Source organism: Mustela nigripes, chromosome 11 (assembly GCF_022355385.1).
Source record: "Mustela nigripes isolate SB6536 chromosome 11, MUSNIG.SB6536, whole genome shotgun sequence".
NCBI classification, from domain to species: Eukaryota; Metazoa; Chordata; class Mammalia; order Carnivora; family Mustelidae; genus Mustela; species Mustela nigripes.
Window position 1 is genome coordinate 36255320 of NC_081567.1, and position 19929 is coordinate 36275248.

The 19929-nt window shown below is 47.8% G+C and overlaps 1 protein-coding gene across 3 annotated transcripts in view; it reads left to right on the forward strand.

Moving 5' to 3' along the window:
- Positions 1-19929, forward strand: part of CREBBP (CREB binding protein) — a 124265-nt gene that overhangs the window by 96723 nt on the left and 7613 nt on the right. For all 3 annotated transcript variants that reach the window (XM_059415469.1, XM_059415468.1, XM_059415467.1), the window contains 12 exons: positions 622-740; positions 1558-1797; positions 2243-2331; positions 7563-7643; positions 9135-9191; positions 12001-12078; positions 12383-12450; positions 16587-16737; positions 17261-17407; positions 18053-18166; positions 19239-19404; positions 19615-19782. In XM_059415469.1, coding sequence (XP_059271452.1) covers positions 622-740; positions 1558-1797; positions 2243-2331; positions 7563-7643; positions 9135-9191; positions 12001-12078; positions 12383-12450; positions 16587-16737; positions 17261-17407; positions 18053-18166; positions 19239-19404; positions 19615-19782 — 1478 coding nt within the window. The remainder of the gene's footprint in view (positions 1-621; positions 741-1557; positions 1798-2242; positions 2332-7562; positions 7644-9134; positions 9192-12000; positions 12079-12382; positions 12451-16586; positions 16738-17260; positions 17408-18052; positions 18167-19238; positions 19405-19614; positions 19783-19929) is intronic.

Below are 19929 nucleotides of genomic sequence, written 5' to 3' on the forward strand. Positions count from 1 at the left end.
TATTTGGCTGGCAGCCTGTGTTTATCCTGGTACTGGGGGAAAAAAGTTTAGTGGGAAATGGAGTGGCTGCGGGGTGGAGGGAACGATTCACAAGTTTTGGGGGAAATACTTGGTTTTGTTTCTCTGTTACTATGTCCATTTGTGAGGTTATAATACAAAACTCTTTGTCCCAGGTGTCGGAGTTTACTTTGTCCAGGGATAGACAAATTTCACCAGAGGGAGAAAGGCCCCCTTCCAGTGAAATGGCTTTGTTACCACTCATTGGATCAAGGAAGCAGATTTGGGAATTAGCTTCATTTTCTGTTCCAATGCGGTTGTAATGTCAGAAACCCGTTACTGGAGAAGCAGACCTGTCCATGCGGCATATAGCCTGCTGACATAGAAGCTGTTTCCCAGCTCTACTGTTCTGGTGCTGTCAGAGGCGCTGGGTCGCAGCTTAAGAATGCCCAAAGCCTCTGCGGTAAATGAGGACCCTTGGGAGCTGCACGGCCGGGGGGAGGCTGTGGAATGGAGGTGATCGGGGCCTTCTGGAAGCTGCCCAGGCTTCCATCTGAAATGTGGTGGTCAAGGGGTCTGAGTGCCTCATAAGCAGCGTCACTTCCCGATGTTTTCTGACCATAGTCTTCAAGCCGGAGGAATTACGCCAGGCTCTTATGCCAACGCTCGAAGCGCTGTATCGACAGGACCCGGAGTCCCTACCTTTCCGGCAGCCTGTAGACCCCCAGCTCCTAGGAATTCCGGTAAGTTAATGCAGTGAAAAGAAAGCCTTACCAGCGATCCTGAGAATATCCATGTTTTATCTCTGAAAATTGGGTTTTGAAGATTTTTTCTCCTAGAAAAAAAAACTTCTCTGTCAAAGCAGTAATACACCTTTGGCTCATTGGTTGGAACGTGTGTTTCCCCACCTTTTTGTCAGCCCTGGGGGTCCGTGGCTGGGGTGGCTGCCCGCTTGCCTTAGCACTTGGCCTCCAAAGCCCTGCCATCTATCTGAGGCTTCGTGTGAGCCTTTGTCTGAAAGGGAGGTTTGAAGAACCAGCAGACACCAGTTAGAAAGCACGTGCGTCTCGTTCTGGGATCTCTGGGGCATCTGTTAAGGGCCATGGCGACCCCACAGGTTTCCGTTGAGCAGTGTCACTATTTTTGTTTCTGTTCTTGTGTTTGTCTTGGAATTTCTTCTTGTTTGCCAGGACCAAGAGTAAATCTCTAGAAAATGTGTCTGATAAATGTGCTTACCATTTTAATTCAGTGGATTAAAATGCATAAAATTGTATATTAAAAAACGTGTTTTTAACTCATTCTTTTATTAAATAATATATTGATGCCTTAACTTTTGCCTTTGAAATCATTTGGTCATACTTGATAATACTAATTACAGTAGATAATAAAAGCAGAGGAAGGTCAGAGACTGTTTTCTCTTCAGTTCCCACTTATTACTATTAAAAATGGAAGTTGTTCTGGGGATGATTATTTCTATTTTGTTTTTAAGGTAAACCTGCTCCATAAGGCTGGCTTTGGTGTTTAGGGCATCCCCTAGACTGAGACTGTTTTGTCTTTAAGGATTATTTTGACATTGTGAAAAATCCCATGGACCTTTCCACCATCAAGAGGAAGCTGGATACAGGGCAGTACCAAGAGCCCTGGCAGTACGTGGACGACGTCTGGCTTATGTTCAACAACGCCTGGCTCTATAATCGTAAGACGTCCCGGGTCTATAAGTTCTGCAGTAAACTTGCAGAGGTCTTCGAGCAAGAGATTGACCCCGTCATGCAGTCCCTTGGATATTGCTGTGGACGCAAGGTAGTTTAAACTTTTTCTGGAAAGTGAACTTCCCTGGTTAATCCAGCCAGAGAGGGTATTATGGTGACATGATAGACTCAACATTTTAGCCATATCTATGTGCTGGGAAGGACCCAGATGGGGTCTAGGCTTTTGGAAAGACAGTTGATTGCCTGAGGCCGTGTAACGGACGATCAAAGCTAGAGGTGCTTACTGGGGGAGACCTTGGGTTATGCCTTTGGCTGCCCCTGCATCCGTTTATCAACCTGTAATAAGTGTCCTTGGCAACTATTTCTGTCACATCGAATCCAGAAATGTCTCTGAATAGCTGTGAAGATTGTTAGAAAACTATACCGTGTACTAACAGATATTTTACCATCTGAATCTGACTTCTCTGTAGTGAACTAGAACATGATGTGACAGTAACTGGGATATATTTTTAGTATTTTCTCCTTTGTTTTTGCAGTATGAGTTTTCCCCACAGACTTTGTGCTGCTACGGGAAGCAGCTGTGCACAATTCCTCGTGACGCTGCCTACTACAGCTATCAGAATAGGTAAGCACCGAGCCAGTGTCCCGAGTTACAGGACATAAGGAACGTCCTAGGGCAAGGTGTGTTCATCTGATCGTAGCCTGGGTACATTATTTTTATTCTAAAGTTCTAATGAAATGGGCCACAGTTTCAGGGCAGCTTAGTCACTCGGATAGGCCCACTGCCTCTTAACTTTAAAGCACGCTTTTACAGTTTAAAAATTTAAGCTCGAAACTGCTCGCTGTACCACTTGAATCAGGAGCATTCATTCTTCAGCTGTGGTCCTTCCAAAAACGTAACCACATAAGAGTCTGGAGATGAGTCTAGTCAAGGTTGACTTACCTTTTTGAAGATCTTAGTAAAGTGGATACATTGTATTTACTACTTTTATATAAGTATTTGCCCAGATAACTTGGCCTGGACGGTCTGATGGAAGGCTTGAATTAGTGGTAATTTATCTAAAAAAGTACTTAAAGCTTTAGACTTAGATAATTTTTTTAAATTAATAGCACAACACAGAATGAGTGTTCTTGTTGAGTTCCACATGAACTCCCCTGTCACAGGATGGCCGTCTCAGGGTTTTATGAGTGGGAGGTGTCCTCGAGAAATCTTTGCCATTTCTTGAAATGTAGAGATGGCTGAATCTCCTGTCTTAAGCAGAATAGCATGAAAGTAATATTTTCTGTTGCTCATTTGCCATACAGAAACGACCCCCACAGTTTGGTGGCGGGGTGGGGTGGGATAGGGGTGAAAATCAAGTTTAGTTGTATCTGTTGCTCCAAGTGGCTCCATGTTGCCAGAGCATGAGGGTGTTGTGCCCGGAGGCACAGGTGGTCAGTCTGAGCACATTCAGTCACTTTGCCTCCATGTTAGGAACAGGCAGTGAAATGTATGTGACCAAGGTGCCGCTTTGTGCCTCTACTTCCTCTTTAGGTTCAATTATTAGATGTCAGCATTAGGGTTTGATGTTTTTATAACTTGATCTTGTGTGCTTATAGTGACTATATGCACATGTCCTCATTTTGAGGAAGTTAAGTAAAGGGCCTTTTTTTTGTGCAGAGGTATGTTCACAGGCCTAAATAATTTGGAGTTTTGAAATATTTGTCTTCTGATTACACTTTTAAAGTACTTGCATTTTTTTTTTTAAAAATATCATATTTATGACAGTTAGTAACTCCCATCAAAATCCTACTTAAAAAACCAGAGAGAGGGAAAGAACCATTGACTTAAAAGTGTCTCAAGGAAAGATTTCCAAACCCTGCCCAGCCCACTCGTCCTGGCCCCGTGGCAGCGTGAGATGCCGGTGCTAGTTCTGGGGGTACAGGAATGTCGTCTGTGCCCCTGTGCCTGAAACTTAGTTCCTATCATAGTGTCCCTTCTGTCGATGGGAGCGTTTAAAATAATATCACAGTCCTTCATGATCGAGTCGCTCTTGTAGTGACATGTGCTGTTCTGGGGGTTCTGGTCCCACCAGTGAGTTTTAGCCCCGTGTTGTCCAGCACATCCCATAACGTATCAAGTGTGACACCTTCCCTGACAACCTTAGTTGTCAGTTTCCATGAAATAACAAACAGGAATTCACTTTGGGAACTTTTATGGGCCAAGTAAAATAAAGTTCAGAAACTTCAAGAGAACAGATTTTAATTCCTGTTTTTCAGGAATGCTACTGGACGCCCAGCGTGGTTTGGGTTTAGAGGAAAGAACAGACAGCAGGTTGTTTGCTGCCATTTCTTACGTTTTGGGGCCTTTTCACTGTCCCCAGGTCTGTTGAGACCCTGCCTTTGCTGATTAACACAGATTTTGGCCATTTTTTAAGTGGAGAGCAGTTAATTTAAATAGAGCTGATAGGATCAGGCCACACGGCTACTCTCTGACAGAAGGTTATGCGTGGAGTACAAACACAGGGTTGTTTTGAAAGCTCTGAAATGTCCAGTTTTAGTTTTGTAGAATTTTATCTTTATTCAACAAAAGTAATATATTTTCCTTACAAGTAGAGACATAAACAAAGGAGTTTTTTTCTATTAACGATACGTTTTTAAAGTGGAGGGATACTGCTCCCTAGCTGAATCTTATAAGGCGTGCTTCCCAGAACACCGTACTTGGCGAGATGAACAGGTCGTGGTGCTAAGAAAGCAGTGGCCTCACTATGAGGATCATCCTAATGGCTACACTTCTGTTCGCATCTATGACTGCTTGGGAACACCGGTGTTCTCAGGAGTACCTGTTTTGGCACTTACAGTCCTAAACTGTTTGGGCATTTCAAACAGGAGAAAGTCCTACAGACCATTTGAACAAGTGAAACTTAATACTAGCATATGAGTACATTTTCACTTGTTTACATGCTTTGAAAATTTGAAAGTAGCTCACGTTGGGAAAACTGCTTTATAGATTTTCCAGATGCTATCTTCAGCTATCCCAGTTATTTGTATATAGTGACATGGTACTTAAAACAATCTGCATTTGAAAATTTACTCCATACATGAAGTTACCCTTAGAGACGAGCTGTGCAGTCACACTGTATTAACTTCAGGCACCAGGCGCACGTCATCACCATCAGATTATGTGAAGTGTTTCTCCTTTGCAAGTCCGTATTCATCCGGTCGCTTCCTCCACACAAGGCTGATGTTAGCAAGGCTCTTAAGATTGGAAAGTGACTTTCTGAACTGTTCTGTATCTTTATGGTGAATAAAGTTTGGACTAGGTAATCATGTGGGAGCAGTCTAGCATTCCTGTCTGTCCCCCCACTGATTACCAAGGCAGTGTCAGCAGACTTGACCAGTGGGTCGCTGTGCCCCTTCTCCAGACTGCCGCCACCTCTCAGGAGGGCGCTGCAGGGAGGCCTGGGGCTTTCCCACTGCCTCTCAGACCCCAGCAGTTTGGATTCTCCCATGTCTCTGCTTGATGTGGGACAAGCACTAGAGCGGCTTAGTTCTCTCCTTGCCTCCCACTTTCTGACCCTGAGGTTCTTCACAGAAGAGAGCTAGTTACACCCGGAGAACATGGGCTTCCACCGCTGCAGGGCCTGCCCTTGAGCCATCAGTGTTCCGTTCTGGGTCGGTTTCCACCACTAGAAAATGGTGGGCTTATGATTCTTGTTTCCTGGATGTTCCTGGCCTTGATATTCTACTCAAATAAAAGCTGAGTTTGTCCAGGATTTTAAAGCCTTTTGGCCTCCCGTGTAATTACCATAGTGATTTTGTTTCCAGGGGAGTTCAGCTTTTGGCTTACCTGCAATGGCTATACGTTTGGTCATAAAATGAATTGGAACATTTAAGTCCAAGTTTTATTTTCAAAAGGGAGACACTCGGTGTTGAGGGGGATGTCTCTTGTGCATATTGCCGTGGTCACCCCTGATTTGGTTTATGATTTCTGTATTTTTAATTCTTTCGTGCAAGTGATGGTCATGCCCTCCTGCACCTGGAAATTCTTTTTACTACATAATTTCAAGGCTACACATGAATATTTACAAAATAGCAAATAGCCCGTTGATTCAGGAGAAGAACGTCTAGATACAGATATTTTTAAACAGCAGGATTTATCTGTTCCTGGTCAGAGTTTTTAATCTTGGCAGAATTCATTGATTGAATCATCCCCAATAACCTGGTCCCAGAAGAAACTTTCATTAACCCAGTTGCTACCCACAGTGAATCTGTTGTGTTCCTCCTCCACGGGCTAAAAGATCAGATCATTTTGAGATGGATGCATGCTCTAAACTTTCGTGCTTTTAACAGACTCTGTGTGTTTAGTCAGAGAAGTACAGCAGACAAATGCTCAGTGTGTTTAACTCAGACTAGAATTAGACCTTGAGGGGGACTGACCCGAGCAGTAACGGAGACAGACGGCCGGGCAGGCCTGAGCCTCCATCCTTTGCAGCCGTGTGTGCGCGTGCGTGAGTGAGCCTGTGAGCTGCCGCGTGCCCTGCGGGTGTCCGTGCGGCGTGGCGCTCCGAGTCTCGTCCCAGTGTCTAACACTAATCCTCGTGGCATCTTGTAGACTTAGTTTTGAGCACTAAAACTGCATTTGATTGTGCTGCTGCCACTACCTTACACTCCTCTCCGCTCGTATAATTCACCTCCATTCGGCTTGTTTTTGCAGCATTCCTGTGTGCCCGTCTTGTTTTATGCGGCATCAGCCTGCGTTTTTGTTGATTCCTCATGCGTGTCCTTTCCAAACATTTAATAGTTTTTAATTGTTCATATTTGATACTTTGAGCCCAGGCTCCATGTTATCTTTCCAGAAATTGGGGTGATGGATAATTTCTCAAATGCAGATTGTGCTTTAAAGATCAACTCTCTAAATTTGCTTAACTTGGATTGTCACCAAGTCAGAGCAGTTAATCACTAAGGATCTCAGATTGGTGAACGATTGGTCCCATTACCAAAAAGTTTAAACCAAAGCTTAGAATTGAATTTTAAAAGTCTTTTAAGATTGTTCGTGGATTTGCATATATTGTATTATTCATACAATATATCTCAGCTTTTTTTCCTGTACATTCGTACTGATAAATGGCTGGAAAGTCTTTGACCCCGACTGCATTTCTGTTAAATGTTTGTCTAGAATATGGATTTGGTTTCATTTGTATTATAACCCAATTAACTAAGTGATTAACATGAAAAAATAACAAGAAAAAATTAAAACCCATTCTGTGTGCTCAACATTTTTAGTACCTTAAAGATCTGGCTTACTACCACAAATAAAATCTGTGAATTGCTGTCAAGCATAAATTTGCTGTTTTGAAAAATAATTGCTTTTTTAAGGCCTTTGTCAGACTATTTTGTTCAAAAGTGAATTTTTTTCCATCGCAAACCCTGGAGTTATATTTGATTTTCTCTAAGTAATAACAAAAGTCAAACTCCTAAATTGAGGCTCCTTGCAATTCTAGTATTAACAACTCCTTGAAAACGTTTGCATCTCGGAGCTGGCCCGAGCCCAGCCATTGTTAGCGATGATGGCCTGTGATGTGTGCAGTGAGACCGAATGCTAATCAAGCTTTGCCTTGGCTTTCTGCTCTGTGTTGTCTCGGTGTTTGCGTCTTACCTCTCTGTCTGTGCTATCTGTTCCCTTCCCTGTTCTCTAATCCTGCCCTTCCCCACCTGCCCCTGTTCCTTCCATTGTCCTCACTGACCCATCAATCAACCAACAACGCCCCCCCTTCGTCGTGGTGATCTGCCCTGCTCTGATTGGTGGCTTCGTTGCTTGGGTGGCTGTGTGTTATGATGGACCAGTTCACCCAAGTATGGCCTTCTTGCTGACAGGTATCATTTCTGTGAGAAGTGTTTCACAGAGATCCAGGGGGAGAATGTTACCCTGGGTGACGACCCTTCACAGCCTCAAACGTAAGTACCATCCTGTCATTTTTCTCGGGGTTGACTCGTAATTGTTTTTTCCCTCCTGCCCATGATTAAAAGGGAAGCACCTCCGCTGTTCTGACTTGTACGTGGTGCATTTTCTCAAACTCGCTACGCCCACATGCACACATTGGAAGGTAGCTGTTTAGCTCAACACCAGGGCCATTTCCACATTCTCCCTCCTTCTGAGACCATGATGCTGGAGCCCCCACCACGGTTCTCTGGTCTCTCTCGACCTTGCTCCATGTCTGCCTATGAAACACTTGCCTTTTCCTAGCAGTGGTCCTCCTCCATTGGGGGAAGTTACAGATTTTCAGTTACACCTCAGAAAGCAGATCTCCCTTTTGACAGAACTGGCAAGAGCGAGAAATGAATCTTGTGTGCATACCCCATCTTCAGCCTTCATTCCGTCTTCCACTGAAGCCTTTGTCCCGTCCGCTGCAGAGCCTGCCCTAGAACACAGACAGCGAGACCCTGGAGTGGAAACATGGCCCCTCCCTTGCTGGAGTGGTGGCTCTTACTCACTGGCTACGGCCTGCCCAGGCTTGAGTTGGTTCATTGATTCCTTCACTGAGTTCACCTTTGAGTGGGCACATGGTCAGACTGTGGCCAGAAAGAGCACGTCCATCGGTTGAATGGTCAAGTCCTTTATTTGCTTGAGACACCAAAGACCTGCCAGCCACCATGTCTGCCTAGGACTACCAGCGTTTTGTGGTTGTCTCTTTTCTCCTGGCTCTGCCGTGTTCCCTGGCCTGCTGGGAAGTCTGCTGGTGGGACTGTCCCCACAGGCAGGAGGGTTCTCCCACCGGAGAAGCTTCCAGCAGTCTCGGACGTGGTCTCTGGCCTTCACGTTTACTTCCCCCAAAAGCAGAACGAACCGTAGCCACTTAGGAGGCACATAAACTGAAATGCCTGAAATTCTACGTACTTAATTTATTTTTATATCCCTTGTAATCTTAGTTATTTGGTCCAATTATGTGATTGATAATTGGATTGTACAGTTCTGCGAATCAGAAGTAATTTCTGTATACACTGATCATAACAAGAGGACAGTTTAGAAACCAGGTCCTCGGTCCTCTAAGAATAAATAAAATACTCCCTAGTAGATGCTGATTTTGTGTCATCTGATTCGTTGCAATTAGAAGAATTGATTACACCAATTGTCCATCAGATACAGGAACCATTCACCATACAGATTTGATTGAAAATGTATTGGTTTGGATCTCAGAATACATGCTGGTGGTAGTTGGAAGGAAATATCCCACGGCAGATAGAGAAAAACAGAGGGTGGCACTTTCTGCGGAGAGAGACTGTGTGCGTTCATGCTGTCATTATTCTACTTGAGATTTCAGCTGACCATTATTTACTTTTTATTTGAAAAACTAGTTACAAAATAATACCCCACAGACCATGTATTTTAGACTCAGCAGATAATTTTAGTTAATTCACATTTCTCTTTTTTCTTTTCTTTTAAACAAGGACAATTTCAAAGGATCAGTTTGAAAAGAAGAAAAATGATACCTTAGATCCTGAACCGTGAGTAGACCGTGATTTCTTTCTGACTTTAGGATTTTAATTTCTGGTCAGGAAACTCCCTCCTTGTGACTGGGCTGCAGGAGAAGGCACTGTTGGGACCCTGGAAATAATGTTGCCCTGGGTGGGATTTTTTTTATGACTTTATTTCCGATACGGATTCTTTTTTGACTCAAACCAAACACATATGTCCCTGTAGCGTGTTCTCCAGTTACTGAATTTTAACCTTGGTAAGACGAGGTGGAGGTTCTGGTTGTGTCAGAACCTCTCTGGAAAGCTGGTCGCCATTGTTACTGAAGCCGCTTAGTGTTCAGTGTGACTTTTCAGAGACTAAAAGTAGGAAGATTAGGCGGAGTAGCTCATCTCACTTAAAGGGAAAATTCAGAAAGAAAACCTTGTAGGAGCGACTCTCGAAAGATCAGGAACGGGCATCAGTGAGGGCACCTCATTTGCCAGGTTTACTTTGCGATCGTCCGTAGCCGAGGCCGCAGAGCTGTCTCCATACGGCGGTCCCTCCAGGCCCCCGAAGCCAAACCCTGAGAGCACCCAGTGTGCATCCATGCCCATCTGTGTTCTGGGGGGTGAGCACGGGCTCCAGCGCCACTGGAAGTGTGAGTGCCGAGAAACAGGTCATCCTTCCCTCTGTCCCCGACACCCAGCTCTGGCAAGACAGGCAGCAGGAGTGGAGGACCAGGGCCTCATTTTGAAACTGAACTTTCCTCCTGGGAGCTCACTTAGGGTTTCCCAGCAGCAGTGCCCCGTGCTAGGGAGGGCACACTCCCTGCGGGGGCTCCAGGCTCCACCCAGATCGTTCATGACCAGTGGATGGTCTCTCCTCGTTGTCCCGTGTCCCATTTCACGCAACGTCCCCCTGCGTGGCTTTGCAGTTTGACTTCAGTTTCAGAATCAGTACCTTGTAATACTAGGTGTCGACGGTAGGAAGTACACAGATGGGATCACAGCACACACAGGTGCTCCAGAGATGGAGGGCCCTGGCCTGTGCTGAGTGGCATCCTGTGGAAGGGGACACTCGTCTGACAGCAGGTTGGGGAGGGGAGGGCAGAGCATTCTCAAAATGAATGAACGCAGGATGTTCAGTGACACTGCAGGTCAGCTCGAGGGCTTGGTGGGTCGGGAGCAGGGGTGGTGCCCCAAGGGGCGAGCAAGCAGGGGCCCTGGGTGAAGGGCCACGTACAGTGTTCGTTTGTCGACCTGTACATTTCTTCCTGAATGTGCTGGGGAGGCTTTGAGGGACTTTGTTGGTTTCCCTTAGGTAAAGATCATCCTGGATCTATGAGGTGGATTTACCAGGCGAGGAAATGACTTTGATTTCTAGTTGGGAAAGTAGTTAGGAGACTCAGCAACAACTCGGACAGGAAGTAGGAATTGGAAGCTTGACCTAAATAGAGAAGGGCCTCCTGTACAAGAAGCTGCACCATGGGATGAGGAAAGGGCCAGTCTAAGTGGCCTGCTGAGATGCTGCTCCTGGGACAGGACACACAGTTGTGGCAGCCCCCCATTTGGTTAGTATTAGTCGGGGACGTTGAAATTCAAAATTGATAGTGTTAGGTCTAGAACTTTTTTTTTTTTGATAGTTCTTTTCCCTGGGCATAGGAGGAAAGAGTTGAGGGTCACGTGTTCTCGGAAGGGGAGGGGGCACAGAAGCAGAAGTATTGCCTGCTGACCCTTTGAGTTCTTGGCATGGAGCATGATCCCCATTGCTGGGCTTCCTGAGAAGTGGCCGGTTAGGGGTGAGGCAGCAGCAGAGGGAGCAGCATGGTGTGGGACGGGGATGGGAAGGTGGCGACAACACAGGATTGCCAGACAGAGCTCGCCGGACAGTGAATTTGGCAGTGGTGCTGCTGGGGTGCCTTGTTTGCACATACGTGTCCTTTCTCTCTCTAGACCAAACAGGAACAGAAGCCACTGGGGGGTCGGGGGGTTGGGGTACTGTGGTTAGGTTGGATCTGTGGTTGAAGGCTTGCTCAGCAGCGACAGTGCTGGTAGGGGCCCAGAACTCAGGGCAGTGCTGAGAGTCTGATAGGAGCCAGAACCCAGCAAAGTTGTGGGAAGTAGGGTACTTTCTGGTCCCTGAAGCCTTGCTCGAGGCATAAGTTGTGGTGGTGGTGAAGAGAGTGGCAGAAAAAATAGGTTTTGACATCCACACATGTTGGCAACTAAGATTCTCAAATGAGGTGACAAGGGCAGGTGAGGCGGGGTGGGAGCTGTGACAGCATGAGCAGCATGGGGGGCCCTGCTCTCCTGGGCTTAAGTGAGTAAAGGTCAGCATCGACCAGTCAGGTTGGCGCTTCCCACCTTCATAGCTGACTCCGAGCAGATGCGTCCTGCGCTTCGCCTAAGAGCAGGTGTTTGTGACACCAGAGCATTGTTCTGTTTCTTGAGGCACTTTGGGCATACGTGATCACCCAGAGCAAGCATTGGTCTTGAAAAGGTGTCTCACGTCAGAAATACTGGCCTGTGAAATACGCCTCTGTTACACTAGTTTTTGAAAGTAAAGTTTCATTTCTGGCTGCAGGGAGATGAGGGACGGGCGTTTGTGCAGAGAAAAGGAGCAAGTCCACTTTATCATAGAAAGTATCGTACCGGTGCCACTTGCTCTTGGTTTTGCGAGTTCGAGCCCCACATTGGGTGTATAGCTAACTCTAGAAGAAAAAATAAAGTAAAATGTGGCTGAATCAGGCTGCAGCAGCATTAAAGCCACAGATGACAGAGAGTGGTCCGGAGGGTGATGTGCGGACGCCCCCCTCGCGTGCTCCGCTGTGTGCTGGAGCGTGCTCTCTTTGCCTTCCAGCTTTGTCGATTGCAAGGAGTGTGGCCGCAAGATGCACCAGATTTGTGTTCTGCACTATGACATCATTTGGCCTTCAGGGTGAGTCATTCCCTAGTGATTTCCTGTGATCCTCGGGAAGGGAAAGCCTCCCTGCCCAGCCTGGGGACCGAGGGGTCCTGCCGGGACCAGCAAGGGCTCCAGGCAGAAGCCAGAAGCCGGGTGGCAGCCGATTCTCAGTTTATTTACATCGCAAGTATCTGCCCACTTTGGGGACTTTAGGCTCAAAACAGGCTGCCTCTTCACTTGTAAATAATGACGCCAGCAAAGCACTTCAAGCTGCCTGACGCTGGTTCAGAAGTGTAGACTGTTTTACACTCTGATCACACCCTTTCTTTTTTTGCAGCTTTGTGTGTGACAACTGTTTGAAGAAAACTGGCAGAACTCGGAAAGAAAACAAGTTTAGTGCTAAGAGTAAGTCAGGAGGGCTTCTGTCTCTGTGTCTGCCTGTGAGGGGCTTGTTCCCCTTCTCCGTCGTTCTGCGGCTCCGCTCTGTGGGCGGCTCTTGGGCTCTCTTGTCCGAGGCTCTATACTGGAGTTCGTTTTCCACACTTCGTACTTGTCTGCTCTTACCCTCCATGGAGTCCCTGGCGTGATCTTTACATGAAAACTAGCTTTATGGTCACTTCATGTTTTAAATGAAAGTTCAGAAAGCTCAGATAAAACGTTAAACTTTAAATGCAGAGAGAGAAAATTTGTCAGCAGGTCCTTTCCAAGTAGCTCAGAAAAAAAACCCCTCCCCACAACACACACGCACACACACGCACACACACGCACACACGCACACACGTCCTGTCGTGACCAGGACACTCAGCCCGGTGTGCATGAGGACTTGCGTGCATGGCTGCCGGTGTCGCCGCACAGCAGAGAGCAGCCTCGTGCGCTACTCCGGGTAACTCTTCCAGGGTAGTCTTGATGCTTTCAGAGATAGCATTCTTTTCAGAAGTGTGCAATATGAGATCGTCGTCGACTGGTTCTCGAGGGCTAGGGGCCACCTTCCACTGTGTGACATCCCTGAGCTGTCCTCTGCTAAGCTCGCAGTGACCCTGAGTAAGATCGCTGCCTTCGGTGGAGCCTTTACAGCTCGCTTGTCTGGCACTCACTGCAGCTGTCGCCCTCCCCAGCAGGGAGTGGGGCGAGATGGGCTGGAGAGAGATCCCACACCAGGGGGAGGAGAAGAGAGGGAGCATGCAAGGAGGAAGCCACTCTGTGGGCTTCCAGGTAGTTGCTAACTTAGGGACAGACTGTTGTTACCAAAATCCACAGTTACCCTATAACCTAATCTCACTCTTATAAAATCTTTTGAAATACCGATGAACTCACAGACCGTTAAAGTATTTCTCTTCAGATCAGGGTTTCTCAGCTGAGCCACTACTGACATTCAGGGGCAGATAATTTGTTTGGGGTCTGTCCTACACTTTGTAGGATATTAAGAGCATCTTTGCTGCTACCCACTAAATGCCAGTGACATGACCCCTACTCCCATGAGCGGTGACCTTCACAATGTCACACGATGTCTCCAGACATTGCCAGATGTCCCCTGGGGTGCGGAGTTGCTCCCACTAAGAGCCCCTGCTTTAGAGAGTCCATTCTGAGTGAGATCACTAAAGCAGTCCGCACGCTAGAAACACTTTTCTAGGCCAGAGCCTTGTGCCTAGAACACAATAGCCAGGAGAGCCAGTCCTGGGTCGGACAGCAGTTGCAGCTGGTAGCAGATGGGGGCAGAAGAACCCAAGAGCAGGTCTGCGACGTGAGCCCTGGAGTTGAAGATGGACGGCACTCATGGACAGAAGAACTGGCATCGTTCATTGTGGATGTGTGGGCACAGCCTTTGCGAGAGTCTGTAGGCCACAAAGGACGGGCTGCCTTGTTCGCATCTGCACCGGCACTGTGCTGCTGACCAGTGGGTGAAGGACAGTCCACAACTGACCATCTCCCCTCCCAGCCTCCACCCCTCTCTGCCTGACACCCTGTGCCCTGTGCAGCCCAGCCGGGTAGAGGGAGAAGGGGAACCACTAGTGATGCTTCTGGAGACGGGGCACCCCCGGTGTTGGCAAGCAGAAGGCCGAAGGATGTGATTACGTAAAGGAACAGAAAAGGCCCTGTCACATGCTGTGGGTGAAAGCGCACGAGGAAAGCCTGGGGAGGAAGGAGGACTGTGATCCAGTGTTCGACTCCGTGATCCACTGTCCCGACTCCGTGATTGCGCTTGCACACGCGTGTCCCACAGAGCTGTTTGTGTGCATGAGGCGTGTGCGAGGACAGCCCTCACAGTGTGAGGAGCAGCCACGGACGGGAGAGCAAGCGGCTGGCCCTCGGGGAAACTGGAAAGCGTGGCAGAACGAGGCAGAGCTGTGTGTGTCACACACCAGGGGCGCGATGCCCCCGAAATCGTTGTGTGAGGACGCCTCTGCACGGGCATCTCCTCTGCCACAGGAGCCACCGCAGCCCTTCCGCTCACACCTCTGAGCAGCTGCACTTCTCGGGGCCCCAGAGGGCACCTCTCCAGCCCTCAGCGCCATCACAGCACTCAGTTTGGTGCCTATAAGATTGTCATACATGGTCTCGTGTACAGCTGCCTTTTTTTTTTTTTTTTTTTAAGTGCAGGTAATTCAAGTTATTTGAAGAAAAAAGTAAAGACCTAATTTTAAAGGTTTATTTTTCCATTTGTTACCTGGAAATCACTGTGTATAGGGTTCTGTGTTGACATGGGAAGGAGAGTTCTGGACCATGGCAGGGTGGCCCTTCTTAGCTGGGTCCAGCCTTTCTGGGTCAGAAACCACGTCATGAGGGGGAGCCAGACTCGCTCAGCCGTGGCATGAGGGGGACCCTGGGGGTCAGAACGTGAGGGTCTCCTCCATGGGTTGCTGCTTGGGTAGATGGGACGGTCCATGGGCCCCTTCTGCACCTGACTGTTTCTTGGGGCGGCCATCATAGCCACAGCGCTCAGCGTAGCTTACACGGCTGTGTGGAGGGCATGCCTTCATCCACGTGTGAAATCTGTACCACATCTACTTTCTCCTCCGTTTTACAGCTTTTCAAGTTTTTATTTTCCTGTGGGGGTTTTATTTTATCTTTGTGTATTTTCTTTTTATTTATTATTTATTTGTTTATTTATTTATTTTTATTTAGAATTTTTTTTTTTCTAATTTATTTGAGAGAGAGACAGAGTGAGAGAGCATGAGAGGAGAGGTCAGAGGGAGAAGCAGACTCCCCATGGAGCTGGGAGCCTGATGTGGGACTCGATCCCAGGACTCTGGGATCATGACCTGAGCCGAAGGCAGTCTCTCAACCAACTGAGCCACCCAGGTGCCCTGTGTATTTTCTTTTTAAAATCACTTGTGTGCAGGTATAACTTAATTCCTAAAAAAACTCCACTGTTGATAGGTTAATTACAGAAAAGTAGAATTTAGAAAGTCTAAATTCTCCAGGTAGTTCCTGGCCTCATTAAGGAATCTTAGGAAATCCCAAATAGCTTTTTAAAAATATTTCTTATCCATATAGTAAATATTTAAAAGTTAATAAATATAAAGAAGAAAATATCTTTGAAATCCATATCTGTAAATAATCACTGTTAACCTTCTGTGGCTTTTCCCTCTAGCCTCTTTCCCTTTGTGCAAAGAGTTTTTTGCTGTGACCAGTGTTTTGTCTGGGGATGGCTTGCTGGAAAAGTCCTGTCATGGTGGCCACACCTGGCGCATCCCCAGAAGAGGGAGAGGGTGGAGGGGGTTCAGGGCTGAACTGGGTTCTGATAAGGTGTGAGCTGCTGCCTGGGAGGGGCTCGCACACTAGGGGTGGGGGCAGGTGGGGTTGGGGGGGATCCTGTGAGCTGGATGGGAGGGCTAGAGCAGCCCTGCCCTCCAAGGAAAGCAGAGTTTCTCTAGGGTGGATTCTGGCTGCGGGCATAGCTGTGACACCGAGCAGCCACGTGGGGGCGCCCAGGCTAGATCAAGGCCTCTTCAGGGCCAAGGCTTGGGAGGCAGGAGGTGGTCACAGTGAGGCCCCTGTGTCTGCTCCTTCCACTTTACCCCATAGCCTTTTGTCTGCCTTCATGGCTTTTCTGCCCTTGAAGCTAAAAAAAAAAAGGTGGAAATATGTAGGCATTTAAATGACCGCAGTCATCACTGTGTGGAGCACCTAGAGATTGCAGAGTTCACCTTTCCCTTACATGCTTACCTTGTAGGACAAGCTAGGTCCCTTTTGGAGTTCGAAAACGCTAATCCTTAGAACATCAGACTGCACTAGGGGCGCCTGGGTGGCTCAGTTAAGCGGCTGCCTTCAGCTCAGGTCATGATCCCAGGATTCTAGGATCGAGCCCCACATCGGGCTCCCTGCTCTGTGGAGAAAGTCGTCTTCTCCCTCTTTTCCCCCTGTGTGTGCTTGCGCTCTCGCTCGCTCGCTCTCCGTCCCTCCCTGTTTCAAAAAAAATAAAATCTTTAAAGAGAAAAGGAAATAAAACTGCCGTATAGGAAGGGTAGGTCCTGTGACCTTAGCCACCTTTTTTATAGCCCATCCAAAGCCCCCTCACCTGCTTGTTCTGGACTTTCCAGGACTACAGACCACACGATTGGGCAACCACCTGGAAGACCGAGTCAACAAGTTTTTGCGGCGACAGAATCATCCTGAAGCTGGGGAGGTCTTTGTCCGTGTGGTGGCCAGCTCAGACAAGACTGTGGAAGTCAAGCCCGGAATGAAGTCACGGTTTGTGTGCACATGTTGTGCTGTTTTGTAACACAGTTTGAGGGGTCCTGTCCCTGGTTAGCCAAAGCCCCACATTCTGGCAAGGCTTTAGAGTTTGTATAATTCAGGGTACCTGAAAAGTAGCACATGTGACTCTTGATCTTGGGATTGTGAGTTGGAGCCCTTCATTGGGCGTAGGGAGTACTAAAAAAATAAGCTTAAGAGTTTGTATAATTTAAAGGTTTTTCAGCGGGTATGGTCTACTCAGCCCTTCTCTCAGTATTCCACATTCATAAGGGGAGGTAAAACTCCTGGCTGAGCGAGATCATGTCACAAAGAATAGGGTCACAGCCCCGAGCTGCTCAAGGCCAGGCTGGCGGGCAGAGCTCTGGGCAGCAGTCAGCAGAGGTGAGCAGGCCTTCAGCTCCTCTGCACTGCGTGGGTTTAGATCAGTAAGTCTCATTTAAAAAGCACCTGGTAAAATAATGACATGTGCAGACGTATAATGGCGTGTGCAGACCTCAGGCTCTGACTTTTATTTCAGGTTTGTGGATTCTGGGGAAATGTCTGAATCTTTCCCCTATCGAACCAAAGCACTCTTTGCTTTTGAGGAAATTGACGGAGTGGACGTGTGCTTCTTTGGGATGCACGTGCAAGAGTATGGCTCTGATTGCCCCCCGCCAAACACAAGGTAGTCTTCCTCCTTTTCTCGGGTGCAGATCAGTGGGCCCACGGTGTCACAGCAGACCGAGACCCTAAGTGTCTTGGCGAACCTGTGTGCTTCAGACATGGGTTTAAATCAAATAAGCCATGCCTAACAAACCAAACTTGTTAGTTGAGTTTTCCACTGAGCCAGTGAGAAATGAAGGGTTTTGATGATTGTTTAAACCATGTTTCGTATAGTGAGTGCTCGTGGGTTCTAGTCCTGGTCTTGCTATTTATTGTCCCTGTCTTACCTGGGCCAGGTAAACCTATAGAGAGGGGGTGGGGATCACTCCAGGGTCCCACGACTTGTAAGAGCAAAGGACCTCTGCCGAGAATTATTTCATGTTCAGTCAAGAATCCAGGGGAGAGGGAATTGGAAGAGGTTTTTGTTAGTTTGCCCTGGCCTTTCCATGCCTCTCTGTGGTGGGTGATCCCCTGCTTTTGGTCCAGTGATGGGATCGTTGACTCACAGGCAGTGGCAGTTGGTGATGGGAGTTTTCTTATGTCTTGTCTGTGTGGCCAGTATAAATGCAACGAAAACAGAATTTATTTCTGGAGCTTTTTTTAGATGTTGGTGTTTGGTTTGAAGTTTGGAGGATACCAATTACTTTCTTCCCCCCTGCTCCCCTAGGCGTGTGTACATATCTTATCTGGACAGTATTCATTTCTTCCGGCCCCGATGCCTCCGGACAGCTGTTTACCATGAGATCCTTATTGGATATTTAGAATATGTGAAGAAACTGGGGTGAGTTTAATTCAGATTATTTAGAACTAATAAAAATGCTATTTTTAATTTTCACTGTGTGTTTTGTGAAAGAACCAGAGTATTTTTTAAAGTCATATGTGTTTTTATTTTAACGTCCTTGGATCGATTATGAGTTCTCCCGAGCCCCCCTCCCAGACACTCCCCTGGGCCCCGCAGGTCTGGACTTCCCAGCTCAGCACACATGCTTGCCCTGCCCTCTATTGCTCTTCTCACTCTTTTCCCTATTTTAGTCTCTTTTTTTTTTCTTTTTTAACTTTATTGAGAAATATTTTACATATCATAAAACCTGCCTGTGTCAAGTGTACATTTCATTAATTTTTAATAACTTCAATGAGCAGTGTGGCCGTGGCTATCAGTCCTTTTCCAAGCATTGTCCTCCCCTTAGTAGTGGGGCCCCCAAACCCCAGTGACCTCGGTCTACTTTCTTTTTATACAAATTTGCCTTTTCTGGACATTTCACATGAATGGGATCCTACAGGATACTGGTCTTTTGCATCTGATTTTTTTTTCTCTGTTTCAGCATTCTAGATCTGTCATATCCCTTCCCAAATTTGAAAAAGTTAGAGTTATTTGACTGACATGTTTCACAGAGTAACAGATTTATTTTGACTTTGACCGCTTAGAAGTGTCCAGCTGCCCCTTCATTGCACAGGAAGTATTAGTAGGAATTGCGGCACATCCTTGGACATAAGCCATTCCATGTGCATGAGAGCCACATCTCCCAGGCTGTGTCCTATGCTGACAGAAGTCCTTGGAGTCTTGACCCCTGCCCACCACGCACCCGGTGAGAGGGAGCATCTGAGGCCAGTTTCCAGGGGTGCTCTTGCTCACGAGATGCAGCCTCCCCCGCCCACACGCCCCTCCCCCACACGCTGGTTTGGAACTTCCTTGACCCTGTTCTATTTCGTTGCAAGCATCGTGGTAGTTTCTTTGTTTTCTTCTAGTTATTTCTGTACTTGCTGTGGTCCCTCTTCCTCGGCTGTTAGTCTCCTTGGGGGCAGGGAGGCTTTCACTCAGCTCTGTGGTCTGAATTGTGCTATGTGTCCTGCAGGTATGTCACAGGACACATCTGGGCCTGCCCTCCAAGTGAAGGAGACGACTATATCTTCCATTGCCACCCCCCTGACCAGAAAATCCCCAAACCAAAGCGCCTCCAGGAGTGGTACAAGAAGATGCTGGACAAGGCATTCGCAGAGCGGATCATTCACGACTACAAGGTACCTGGCGGCTCATGCGAGTGCAGGCTCTAGTCCCCTCTGAGGAGTAGAACGCGGGAAGACGAGCGCGGGGGAAAAGCTGGAGAAGCACCTACCGTGTAGCCGGCAGAGATTCATAGCAGGTGTCCGTAGCATGGCCTCGGCCCCTGTGCCCCCCACCGGAGCGCCACTCACGTCCCTCTTCTCCGCTGTGCTTCCTTTGCTCTCCAGGATATCTTCAAACAAGCAACTGAAGACAGGCTCACCAGTGCCAAGGAGCTGCCCTACTTTGAGGGGGACTTCTGGCCCAACGTGCTAGAGGAGAGCATCAAGGAGCTGGAGCAGGAGGAAGAGGAGAGGAAGAAGGAGGAGAGCACCGCGGCCAGCGAGACCACGGAGGTGAGGCGCCGCGGCGGGCCTGGCTGCGTCCAGGGGCACAGACGCCGCCGCCTTTCTCGGTGCTGCCGTTTCTGCACGTGCCCTCCCCTTGTCACCAACCACCGCCGGTCAGGGCCAGAGCTTGCGGGACGAGCAGAGATGGGGGTG